The 13,607-nt window shown below is 44.1% G+C and overlaps 1 protein-coding gene across 3 annotated transcripts in view; it reads right to left on the reverse strand.

Moving 5' to 3' along the window:
• INF2 (inverted formin 2) overlaps positions 1-13,607 on the reverse strand; it is a 134,443-nt gene that overhangs the window by 23,485 nt on the left and 97,351 nt on the right. For all 3 annotated transcript variants that reach the window (XM_033951722.1, XM_033951723.1, XM_033951721.1), the window contains exons 13-18: positions 11,060-11,160; positions 10,875-10,945; positions 10,634-10,741; positions 9,057-9,127; positions 7,946-8,063; positions 2,388-2,552 (exon numbers count right to left, since the gene is read on the reverse strand). In XM_033951722.1, coding sequence (XP_033807613.1) covers positions 2,388-2,552; positions 7,946-8,063; positions 9,057-9,127; positions 10,634-10,741; positions 10,875-10,945; positions 11,060-11,160 — 634 coding nt within the window. The remainder of the gene's footprint in view (positions 1-2,387; positions 2,553-7,945; positions 8,064-9,056; positions 9,128-10,633; positions 10,742-10,874; positions 10,946-11,059; positions 11,161-13,607) is intronic.

The following is a 13,607-nucleotide window of genomic DNA, read 5'->3' on the forward strand; positions in this document are numbered from 1 at the left end:
TTTTTTCATCGAGGCTTAACCTTTAGCACAGCATCAAAGTAAGTGCACAGCCTCAAAATGAGAAAAGATGTGAGGCTAGAGGGATGTGGGAAAGTCCTGGGTGACTGACAGGTTTCATTTCAACTGAGAAGGGCACATTCAAGTTTCAGGGTTCTTAAGAAATCCAGGAGCGCATCAATCAGTCAAATAGAAAAGCAGTCACTAGTATTGTGTGTGTGTAAATAAATACATGGAGGTATGGGCAGGGTAAGGCTACCAGATTTCGTTGCAAAAAATGAGGACATGTAACCCCGTCCCAGCTCCACCCCCCCAAAACTTTGTCTCTTCTTCCCTGAGCTTGGGGCTGAGTCTGGACAGCCTCAGAGCATGCACAGATGTGACATGATGTCACGTCGCATCTGCGCATGCTCGGAGGCCCTGCAGCCCTGAGCTCGGGGCATTCCAAAACCCTGCCAGGTTTTGGAAATCCCCCCCAGGCACCTGGATAGTCCTCTCTAAAGAGAGAGCACGTCTAGGTTTTCCCAGACATCTGGTAACCCAGGAACAGGTAGGGATGGGAGGGGCAGGGCCAGGAGGGTCTAGGGCCCACCAAAGAATTAATCCTGCCTTGGTGGTGCCTAACCTTGGGCAGCAGTTACTGAATCTGGCCCACAGAGTATATTTCAGCCTAGGCCCTAAAGTTCTGGGGGAACATGGCTACAATTTCTTGTGGAAAATACTGCAGTTTTTAGTCAGTTTTCATTGAAATAATATATTAATTTGATAACGTGTGAGTCTCTAAACCTATATTTGGCTTTTGCAAAAAGCTTTTTTGAGAGTTACAGTGACATAGAAACACAAAGGGACCCATTAAAAAAAAAAAAAGAGAAAAAATGTAAAAAGTGGCATAAGGGGACAGATGAATGTTTTTCTCACCAAATTTTCCAATTCACTATTTTTGAAACCTGTATTGTAGATGGATTTCTATGGGGGTGGTTGTCTGCTGTGCATCTAAATTTGAAGGGGGCATATTAGAGGCCTAGTTTAGGCAGGGCTAGAGTGGGCTTATGATATGGATGTTTTTCTGCAATCGTCAAATATTTTAGAAAATGTCCATGGCACAATGTGGATGCTTGGGGCTAGACTTGTTTTAATAACTAATAAGTGCCAAAAAGTCACCCAGATGACTACTGGAGGAACAAAAGCATGACCCTCCCACACTCCCCCTCCATGGTCACTGACTCTCTCCTACCCCTCCAAAGATATGAATGAAACAGTTCACACTGTACCTGAGTATATGATAGCTTCAAATGTTATGAACAGCAAGCAGGTTCCTGGAGTAGCGTGGTGGGCGGTGTAGAGATGGGAACTCAGGCCCATATTCCAACCTAACTACTACACTTATGGTGGACTATGTGAGCATTCCAAACCCACCCAAATCCCATTGTACCTACATACAGATGACACCTGCAGTCATAAGGGATATTGGTATGGTATACAGTTGGGTCCAGTAGGTTTTGGGTGGGTTATGGAGTAGGGTTACCAGATGTCCGGATTTCTCCGGACATGTCCTTTTGAGGACATGTCCTGGGGTCTAGACAGCTTTTCAAAACCCGGCACTTTCTCCGGGTTTTGAAAAGCTTCCGACGTGGGATGGCATCCGTGAACCCACTGATGCAACGTCATCGCATCGCATCTGCACATGTGCGGATGACGTCCCAATGCACGAACAGGTTAAGGGGGTGGGGCTGGGAACGTGACATGGGCGGAACTGGGTGGGCCTGGGGGCATGGTCATGGATCCGGATTTTCCCGAAGGAATATCTGGTATCCCTATTATGGAGGGCTCATCATACACTATAAGAGGGTTATGGTGAAATGTGCACCTGGACCTTTTTATGTGAAGTTCCCTGCGGTGCCCCCCTAAGGTGTCCCACTGTACTTCTGGGATGTCTGTTTGGCAAGTTTACTAAAACTGCTGGCCCCTCCTACATCCCCAATGGCTTGTTTTGTGTGATTTTCATTTGGACATGTTTTTTTCGAAAATGGTTCAAAAAGATAAACGCTCTGAGGACAAGTACAGGTGAGAAATGGCCATTTTTGAAACAAAAAGATAAGACATTTTTCTGTTTTGAAAATGGTCATGTTTGCTACTGGATTTTTGTCCGTGTTCTGCAAAAGTCCCAACTCGGAATTGGACATCATATCAAAAATGCCCCTCCACATATGACAGCAGGCAAGACGTAAATCCCATCTAGGTGGCTTCTTTCACTTCTGGTGCATTGCCATACACCTCAGTTGCTCCCATTTCTTTGTAACTAGACATCCCAAACTTCATGACTGATTTTGTTTCTTACATTAGATAGGGAGGACATTCGGTGCCTCCAGCGCCCTTTTTGTGAAACAAACCTTCTGTGCTTTGAGGAAGAGTTCTCTAAAGGTTTTCATGGTAGCAAAGAGATCTTCCAAAGACAATTTATTTAGATCTTCACAGAGGTATTCAGCGAGCTGCTTCTTCTTCTCACTGATCTCCTTAAGCTCCCTCTCAAGTTCTTCTAAAGCATTTATGCTATCCTGGAAACACATTAAATATCAGAAACAGTTAAATTCTGGATAATACTACTGAAAATCACTGACTGGACCCAGTCAGCACCACCCAGATAAGTGTCTTTGAATACTGGACCCAGTGTTTTATAGTGTTCATAAGGGAACACTATATATAGCGCTCCCGAGAGAGGTGGTGGAGAGTAAAACTGTGACTGAGTTCAAAGAAGCGTGGGATGAACACAGAAGATTTAGAATCAGAAAATAATATTAAAGATTGAACTAGGTCAGTTACTGGGCAGACTTGTACGGTCTGCGTCTGTGCATGGCCGTTTGGAGGAGGATGGGCAGGGGAGGGCTTCATTGGCTGGGAGGGTGTAGATGGGCTGGAGTAAGTCTTAACAGAGATTTCGGCAGTTGGAACCCAAGCACAGTACCGGGTAAAGCTTTGGATTCTCGCCCAGAAATAGCTAAGAAGAAAAAAAAAAAAAAAAAAATTTAAATTGAATCAGGTTGGACCATTCGGGTCTTTATCTGCCGTCATCTACTATGTTACTATGTTAGGGTACATAGACTAAATCACGCAAGACAATGGTGCGTGGACAAAGCCGGGCAGACAATCGCGCACAGGACATCAATGCATTGGATTAAAGCACAATTTTAAAGCGCTCTGAGGGGATGGGGGTGGGGGGAAACCCCCCCCCCCAGTTTACTTAGAACTGTTGGCGCTCCCGTTGTGGGGTGTGTTGGGGGGAACCTCCCATTATAGAGGAAACAGCCTTTTTCCCTCTTTTTTAGGGAAAAATTATAGTCCCCCCCCCAACGGGAGCGCCAACAGTTCTAAGTAAAGTGTGTGTGGGGGTTCCCCCCCACAACTCCCCTCAGAGCACTTTAAAATTGTGTTTTAATCCAGCATGCTGACGTCTTGCATGCGATTGTCTGCCCGGCATTGTCCGTGCATGATTGGCTCGCATGGTTTTGACTCATCACGGTACCTAGACTACATTGTGCGAGACAATCGCACACGGCAGACAATCGCGCGTCACCGTTCATAAGCGTAAGCATCATTTTCTTTCTCTTCTCCACTAATATTGGCTGATTTAACCTTCTCCTATAAGTCTGTAATTACGACATTCTTTGTATTCAGAACATAAGAATAGCCTTACTGGGTCAGACCAATGGTCCATCAAGCTCAGTAGCTCGTTCTCACAGTGGTCAATCCAGGTCACTAGTACCTGGCCAAAACCCAAGGAGTAGAAGTCTGGTAAAGGATTGCATTATTGAGGGTTTGGGGTTTTTTTTTAAATATAAAACTGAGGCAAGTGAAAACGGGGCTTTCTGGAAGGAATAAAGTGAGGTTAGGAGGGCAGCTGGACACTGAGGCCTGTATTCTCTAAATGGAGCCATTCTCAGCGGCTGCCAATTCCATGTCAATCATGCGATGGCGCCCTTTAGAGAATCGTGCCTCCAGCAAAGGTTTTCCACTGCTTGCCCTGTATTGGTCAATAGAACAAAAATAAAGTCACCGCTAGTTCATCGATACACTTAAGGAACTTATTTTTTTATTTAGAACTCTGCTCAGAGACATGAAGGCTGAAAACTCGGCCTCACCTACCAATCATTGCAGTGTTCAAAAAGGATTTTTAATTTAAAGTACCTTTAAATACGCTAGCTAAAAAGCTATGCTGAAAATATAAATGCTTCCATGAATTTTATAGTTATGAAAAAGGACTTAGCTTTGAATAGTGACTGCGAGTAGCAGTTTTCTGTGAAGAACGAGTGCAGCATTAGGCTTTAGAGTTTAGTGAGCATAATGATGCAATAGCGTTCAGGGTTCTGACGTAGTAGTCTCACCGGCTCTGCATTATTCTTAAATAGCGTCTGTACTTTGCTTGCCCGGTTTGAGACATTAGAGAAGAAACGTCTTTTTGAGAGATCTAGCTTTTTAATTGCATGGTGAGTGTACTCTACCGGTAAATAGCCATAAGATAGAGTTATAGCTTTTTATAAACTAGATTTATTGTAAAGAATTGTTGTTTACAGCATTTATTTCTTGTTTTCAGTGACTTCACTACCAGCTCTAAATCCAGCTGTATTGTCGGTTCCCTGACGCAGCCACGAAACGTGCACGAAAAGGAACCAGTCACTATTCAAAGCTAAGTCCTTTTTCATAACTATAAAATTCATGGAAGCATTTATATTTTCAGCATAGCTTTTTAGCTAGCGTATTTAAAGGTACTTTAAATTAAAAATCCTTTTTGAACACTGCAATGATTGGTAGGTGAGGCCGAGTTTTCAGCCTTCATGTCTCTGAGCAGAGTTCTAAATAAAAAAATAAGTTCCTTAAGTGTATCGATGAACTAGCGGTGACTTTATTTTTGTTCTATTGACCTCTTTAGTCACTCGATAGTAATTTTGATTTGAATGAGTTACCCCTGCATATCTTTTTTGCCCTGTATTGGTAGCATGGAATATTGATACACCTTGGTTTTTGGCCAGAGACTAGTGACCTGGATTGGCCACCATGAGGATGGGCTACTGGGCTTGAAGGACCATTGGTCTGACCCAGTAAGGCTATTCTTATGCTGTTATCTGTGGTTTTATGCTGTATTGTTGTTGGGGTTTTTTTTGTTGTTTTTTTTTTTTTTTTTTTAAATAATTGCACACCATTTTGAATGACTGTGGTCACTAAGGCCCTCTTTTATCAAACTGTGAGTAGTTTTTAGCTCAGGGAGCCATGCTGCTCCCAACGCTCATAGACTTCCTATGAATGTTGGAAGCAGCGTGGGTCATTCAGCGCGGCTCCCTGCACTAAAAACTGCTATCACAGTTTGATAGGCCCTTTTACTAATATGCATTACAATTTGGGTTCGACACATTTTAATGTGGGATTTCCTTGTGCACTGAGCCCAGATAAACACAGCAATTTTTTAAAGGGTGGTTTTATATTTCCACTTTCAGGTCATGCACTCATTTTCAATTAGCAAGCACTACCTGGATAAAGTTAAGGCAGGCGCGTTTAGCCTATTTAGGAGGTGGTAAGTGTCCCCCTTGTTACCGCTGCGTTATCCTGTTAGGCCCCAATTCAATAAATGGCACCTAGCTGCTAGGTGCCATTGAACGCAACTGTTAATCATCCTCTAGGTGCCATTTATAGAATTGTGCCTAGCACTGTCCAGATTGTGCAGAGATGCTTAGAGGAGATTTTCAGCAGCAGCATCTGGCTCAACTCCTTTATTTTCTCAATCTCATTTAGGTGTTGCACAGTATTCAAAACAAACTCCCCTCCCCCCCTCAATAAAGCAAGTCCTTGTTCTGAGCCAGACTTCTGAATACAAAGACTTTTGCAATTAGAGGATTGTAGCAAAAGGTTAAATCAGCCAATCATAATGCTGCATATCAAGTAAAAGTTTTAATTATTCGATTAATCATATTTAATTTTTTAAATTCTAAGATTAAAAAAAAATAAAGCTGCACTCTCTCTGTACAGTGCCCCCCCCCTCCAAACCCCCCCCCCCCGGACATCAGATGTAAATTCTCACAACTGACATATTTCAGTTACTAAACTGAAAATAAAATAATTTTTCTTAGCGTTGTTTGGTGATTTTATTTTTCTAATCATTTCGCTTCCCTCTGTCTGTGCTCTGTTTCCAAGGCCTCCTTTCCATTCTCCATTTCTTTTGTCTCCTCATTTCTTCTTCACTTCCTGCTCTATATCCATCTTTCACATTCAACTTTCTTCCTCTTTTCTGATATATTTAGTTTCCATCTCTTCCCTTCCCCTTCATCCATGGGCAGCATCTCCTTTCTCTCTTCCCTTTTTTTCTATCTATGGGTAGCATCTCTTCCCTTCTCTCCTCCCTTCCGCTCCATTCATAATGAGCATGTCTTCCCTATTTCTTCATTTCCCTTACTTCCATGTGCCAACATTTCCTCTGTCTCTCTTCCCTTCTCCTCCTTGCAATCTATGTATATTTTCCCTTTCTCTTCTCTTCCTCTTCCCTCCATTCATGTCCAATATCCCCCTTCTTTCTTTCTTCCTTCCTTCCATTCTCTGTTTTCTACATCTGTCCCACTCATTCCCCTCCCAGTCCTATATCTCTCTCCTCTCTCTCTTCTTCCTTTTCCTATATATTCTGGCAGCTTTGCCTGCCTGCCTCTACCAGGCATCTCTCACTCTCCTTCCTCTTTTCCTGTGTTCCTCCAAACTTGCCTTTATGGCCAGTAGCACCAAAGACCCACTGCTTCCAGCCAGCCCTTAGCCCTACCTCTGTAGCATCCCGCCCACTGGAAACAAGAAGTTTTGTTAGAGAAGACAGGAAGAGGCAGAGTGAAGGCTTCTGATTGACTAGAAGCAGTGTGTATTTAGCACCTCTGGCCTTAAAAGCAAGTTTGGAGGGTTGTGTAGGGAAGAGAAATGGGAGAGGAGACAGAGATGCCAGAGCACGTGGAGGCTGTGAACGGGTGGCAGGAGAGGAAATGATGCTGGAAGGAGGAAGAGTGAGAGATGCCGGACCATGGGAGGGGGATGAAAGGGAGAGAGATAGATAGATGTCAGACATCAGGGAATGGATCAGGAAATCTAATGGATTAATCATGTTAAATTTATCAATGTGAGTTAAAATTTTAGGGGTCCTTTTATTAAGGTGCGCTAACCGATTTAGCGCACACTAAATCAGTTAGCGTACCTTAATAAAACGAACCCTTAATGTGTTAATCAAGTTATTTTAAGCAGAAATCTAGTAAGTGGTAAAAGGGACAGTATAAACGATAAAGGCCTGCCCGATCGGGACCGATTTGTGCCCGATCTGGGCAGGTCCGATGGATTCCCCAAACTTCAATATGCAGATGGGGCGATCGGAGGAACGCCCCCATCTGCCTGCCTGGATCTCTCTATAGCGATCCCAGCGCATGCGCAGACCATCTGTAGACGGTCTGCGTATGCGCTGGACCTCCGGGACCGGCAGAGATTTTTTTTTTTTTTTAATAACTTTGGAGCCCATGTTTTTAGCCCACTTAAGCCAGTGGGTTAAAACCATGGGCTTGCACTGTGGGGAAGGGTGGGAGAGTCTGGGCAGGTAGGCGATCCAGGGCAGTGAGAGAGTAGGGGCTGCAGGAGGCGTTTGGGGCAGGCAGGAGAAGAGCATCGGAGCGGAAAGCAGGAGAGATTCGGGGCAGCAGAGACCAGGGCTTCGGAGAGTCGGAAAGATGTTTCCGACTGGTCCCCAACAGTGAATCGCGTCCCTGTCTACTTTGCATGTGTTTCTCCTCATTTGCATGCACGGATTCGAAGTGGATCGCAGGAGAGGTTAGTGAATGGGGCCCGAGGGAAATCTGGTCGCAAAGGGGGTCGCAAACCGATCGGTACACGATCGGTTTGCCTTGTGAATCTAGCCCAAAGAGATTAACTTCAGGGCACTTACCTGAATGGGCTTCTCATACTGCGCCTGAATGTCACTGCTCGATGACATTTTATTCTTTGTGTCCTGCAGCTTCTTTAAATTGCCACTTGTTTCAGAGCATATATTTTCAATGTTAATTCTGGAACGGTGAAGAATTAGACCAAATAACTAACAGGATCCCTAGGATAAAATGCTGCATACAATAGGAAATTATGCTAGGAAAATGATACGCCGGTAAGAATGCTGAACCATCAAAACTTGACCTTACAATCACAAGTTTTATTATTTATTTAAGGTAATAGGTAGAAATGAAACAAAAGCATGAGAGGAAAAAAAAAATACTTTTTTAAAATTGTACTAACTTAATGTAGTTTATGATTCGCTTTCGAAGTAACATAGTAACATAGTAGATGACGGCAGATAAAGACCCGAATGGTCCATCCAGTCTGCCCAACCTGATTCAATTTAAATTTTTAAATTTTTTTCTTCTTAGCTATTTCTGGGCAAGAATCCAAAGCTCTACCCGGTACTGTGCTTGGGTTCCTACTGCCGAAATCTCCGTTAAAACCTACTCCAGCCCATCTAAACCCTCCCAGCCATGTAACTCCTTCTTTATCAGATCAGATCGAAAGTGAATCATAAACTACATTAAACCCCCCCCCTTCCTTTTACAGAACCGTAGCGCTGGGCATGGAAGTAACAGCTGCAACACGGCCGGCACTTAGAACCGCACTACGGTTTTGTAAAAAAAGGGGGGGGGGGGGGAAAAGTTAAGTTAGTCCAATAAAAAAGGTATTTTTTTTCATTAAGTTTTTGTTTTATTTCTATGTATTCCCTTGAAGAGTGGACTAACATGGCCACCGTACATTTTCATTAATTATTTAAATATCTGCTCTGTCTTAAAATCTAGATAAGTTCCATAACAATGAGATGAAAACCACAGACACCTATCTATAATCAATCAATCTATCTATCTACTCTATAATCTAATGGAGATTCCTGAATTATCGCTGTGTTAAAGGAGACACAGAAACACAAAAGGGAGAGTGGGAGAGCTGGATCCAGGTCAGGAGATTTGCGTACACGTTGTTCAGCATTCTGACCCCCAAAAATACTGAAACAAGACTCCTACCCAGCTGCTTTCGAAACCGATTCAAGGTCTTCTGGAAGGTGCAACAGATCAAGGTGGTTTTTCTCAACCTCCTTAAAAAGGAAAAGAGAGTTGAATGAGCAAGTTTCAATGACTTGCACTGTTTGCAACAGATGCAAGTACGTTTCCCATGCGCATTGTATTCATTTACCTGCTTTGTTGCCGCTCAAAAATTAGCGGCGACCGGGTGCACATGAAAAATATCACCAAAGCACTTTGCACCTAAAATTTGTGCAAGCAGCTGAGTCAGTACCAAGTAGCATGAGCCACATCTGGAAATTTGAGGTATGAACAGTGGCATAGTAAGGTGGGGGCAGTCCTAACCCCCCCTGCCACACGCATGCGCCCCTTCCCTTCCCTCGTACCTCTTTCATTTTCCCTGCCTGAACAGCATCATGAACTTGTTGCCCGCATCGGTGTCGGTTCTCTCTGACATCACTTCCGGGTCAAGCGCCTAGGAAATGACATCAGAGGGAGAGCTGACACGACACGTGCAGCAAGTTCGTGATGCTGATCACGCCTGGAAAATTAAAACGGTACGGGGGAAGGGAAGGGTGGCGTGCGTGCAGCAGGGAGAGTCAGGAAGGAACGGGGAAAGCGAAAGAGGGTGGGGGAGGGGCACCACCACCCCGGGCACCACTCACCCTCAATATACCACTGGATATGGATTTGATAGCATACGTACCTTAAAAAAAATTCTGAGTGCACTAAGCCAACACATGATAACATATGAATAAATGCACATTGCCGATTAACATGTATTTAACAAAAGTTACAATATGTGCCATAAATCTTTCATTAAAATAAATGGATGAAAGTGGGTGGGGATTGGGGGGATTCTTTGGTTGGGGTGAAAATGTGTTTGATGGTACGTTTGGTGTTCGCGACCTTGTTGTATTGTCGTGCTGTATTGTGTATTTACTGATGGTGTGCCAATAAAACATGATTTATACTAAAATAAATGGATGAAATAAAGAAAAAGTCTGAAAAACCTGTTATTAAGCCCAGATAAACTGTTGAATTTTGCCCCTGTGCATGTCCATATCAAAAACAACAAGGGTAGTAATGAAAGTCTTTTAATACCCAACCTGTCTAAGATAAAACTACCCTCACTGAAAAACACAGGTGCTTCTTTAAGGCAGTCGGGGGGAGGGGAGTGTCAGAGGATAAAGTGGGTACTTTTGTAGAATAGCCCCCAAATAGGTGTGCTCTTGGCACCTAAAAACAGGTGACCATTTACAGAATTACTCTCACTGAATATACAAATAATTTGAAGCATTTAAGTTTGACCACCAGTTTGGAGTCAGGCCCACCCAGTCAGCAGGAGGCGTGGGCCAGTGAGAGAACCAGAGACGATGTCCATATTTGCACTGCCTTGTGCCCTCCATGTTAACTTCAAGGCTCCCCCCCTCCCCACATCAATCCTGTTTATGCCACTGGAAAAGGTGTTCCAAATTATTCCCCAGATACCCTGCTCAATATCAGGTTACTTAAATTCCACAGTGAACACTGTTGATATATGTAAACATCCCCAAAACTTCTGTCAGGACACTGGATACCTCCAGGATGTGATGGAGAAGAGTAATGCGTGTCTGGTTGGCTTTTGTTTCGGTGAGTTTCAGCAGGGTGCTAATTTTAAAGCCATCTGCATTGCCTGTGTGGCTTCCCTGAAAGATGCAGAAGACAAAAGCACAATAAATATTATATGTTTATCCAGTGTCTCCATCTCTATAGCTATTCATGACTACCAATGCTGCTCATTTTTCTTGTACAGACGAGGGATGGAGAAAATTTACATACATAGTTTAGAAAATTTCCAACATTGAGAATCAGCTGGCAGAAAAGCGGTAATCTATGACTGGCGAGGAGACCTGGAAAAAAAAAAAGCAGAAATATGTGAGCTGTTGGTTTCTCATCTGTTTCTGCGCTTGATGAACTGGCTTGATATTGGGCTATGCAGGAACATTGCTATTTATCACGCTTACTGTCGCATGCAGAGCTAATCAGCCGTGCTTTGGGTTGCAGCAGATCCAGGATAATGGTTGCCTCTTCACACAAGAGCATGCACTCAATCCGGAGCTGGTATCTAGTGTAAGAAATCAGAAGAGTAAGACATTGTTTTATCGGAAGCATCTAGTGCGAGCAAGAGATTCTTTTGCATCAGTCAAGAACTCTCCGTCTCTCTCACCAAGACTGTATCAGGGCTGGCCCTAAAGGGAAACAGAGGCAACTGTGGAAGAAGGAGCGGCCTAATGGTTAGAGCTACGGGGTCTCAGTACCCTGAGGTTGTGGGTTCTAATCCTGCGCTGTTCCTTGTGACCCTGGGCAAGTCGCTCCATCCTCCATTGCCCCAGGAACATACGTTAGATAGATTGTGAGCCCACCAGGACAGATAGAGAAAATGCTTGAGTACCTGATTGTAAACCGCTTAGATAACCTTGATAGGACGAAGGACACGGTGACAAAATTCATCACCGTTCCCGTCCCCGTGGATAACCGCGGGAAACCATCTTCATGTCATTCTTTAAGGAGAGAGGGAAGAATCAGAGTATGAATGGCCACAACCACTGACCTGCCAGAATTTGGAGAGAGCAGCAAATGGCTGGGTGGATGTCTGACAGTATTTTAGAATAGAATTTACCAACTAAGAGAGCCTGTGCTGTAGCTCCCCACCGTTTTCCTTCCTCTTCCTAGAGCAGCGTCCCGCAAATATTATTTGCTTCGGCACACTAACGGAGCAAATGTTTTTCTGTGAAACACCCACATGCCCATCCCACTTCCAGCTCAACCCCTGCCCCACACGAATCTCGCCTCATTTTCCCTGAGCTCGGGGCTATGTCTGGAGGGCCTCTGAGCGTGCGCAGACATTGACGCAATGATGTCACACACATACGCACAACGTCATCATGCCAACGTCCGCACACGCTCAGAGGCCCTCCAGACACAGTCCCTAGCTCAGGGAAAACGAGAGGAAGTTTGTGTGGGGGAAGAGCGCAGAAGAGAGCTAGAGAATGACGCGGAGACAAATCTTTTCCCCGTTCCCGCGTGAACTCATTTTCCCATCCCATCCCGGAGAGTTCTTTTCCTGTCCCTGCCCCATTCCTGCAAGCTCTGTCCTCATCTGCACAAGCCACAACACTTTAAAATCATATGTGTTTGAGACTTGTGCGGTTAAGGCAGAGCTTACAGGAATGGAGCGGGGACAGCGACAGTGACAAAACTCGCGGGGACGGGATGGGGAAATTGAGTTCCTGCGGGGACAGGGAAATAATTGTCCCTGTGTCATTCTCTAGAAGAGATGCCGATGCCAAAGTTACACTTATGTGTCCTTCAACCCCTGGCGATACATCTGGAATCTCGCCGTGGCCCAAAGTTTGTGACTCACTGTCTTAGAGACTGGCACAGTGAGCATGTTTAAGTACGTGAGTTCAGTATCAGGAAATACTGGTGCTGGGACCACGTTTTTATTGATTTATTTATTCATTTTTCTATACCGTTCTCCCAGGAGAAGTTCAGAATGGTTTACATGAATTTACTCAGGCACTCAAGCATTTTCCGTGACTGTCTGGGCTCACAATCTATCTAATGTACCTGGGGCAATGGGGAGATTAAGTGACTTGCCCAAGGTCACAAGGAGTAGCGTGGGTTTGAACCCACAACCCCTGGGTGCTGAGGCTGTAGCTTTAACCACTGCGCCACACTCTTCCCCTTTTGAACCTAATTTCAACGCTGGCCTTAAGGAAGATCAGCAATTAAGTTATGGGTGGTCTAAGTTGGTATCTGAGCACAAAAGTTCATTTGCACTGGGAACCTGGTACCCTGTTTTAGACTGTAAACCTAACAACATTAAATTTAATGCCTACTGCTATCAAGCCAGTTTAATTAACATGTCATCAGATCTCCAAGGTGCTGTTATATATTGATAGCATTATCCTGCCATACAAATCTAGAGTCAGTCCAATTAAATAGTTAAAGATACATAGGGATAAAGAATTCCTCAGTAACCCTTAAATTTAGTGAACTAACACACATACCTTTGCATTAATAAGTTCTAAGGCACATGATTTTTAAAATTATTATGAACCTGGGGGGGGGGGGAAGGAAAAATCCAAAAACAAACAGAAAAGTTTTGCTTGTGCACATCCCTGGTAGGTCTTCCCATAGACAAGTTTTGTGTTCCTGGCAGAGAATGACACGGTGACAAAATTCATCACCGTTCCCGTCCTCGCAGGAAATTATCTCCATGTCATTCTTAAGGCGAGAGGGAAGAATCAGAGTATGAATGGGCACAGCCACTGACCCTCAAGCCTTGCATTGAAGAATGCTGGTGTAGAAGGACTGAGGTTGAGACAGACACTAAATAATGACACAGGATGGTTGGAACATAAGATCATAAGTGTTGCCGTACAAGTACCTGGCAGAAACCCAGAGTAGCAACATTCCAGAGCTGAGACTGTGATGTCATAATGCCTCATTCCACCAATGCCTACAAGCCAAACTCATCAGTGATGTCAAAATCAGTGTTCCCTCTAA

The sequence above is a fragment of the Geotrypetes seraphini genome, chromosome 7 (assembly GCF_902459505.1).
Source record: "Geotrypetes seraphini chromosome 7, aGeoSer1.1, whole genome shotgun sequence".
Classification (NCBI taxonomy): domain Eukaryota; kingdom Metazoa; phylum Chordata; class Amphibia; order Gymnophiona; family Dermophiidae; genus Geotrypetes; species Geotrypetes seraphini.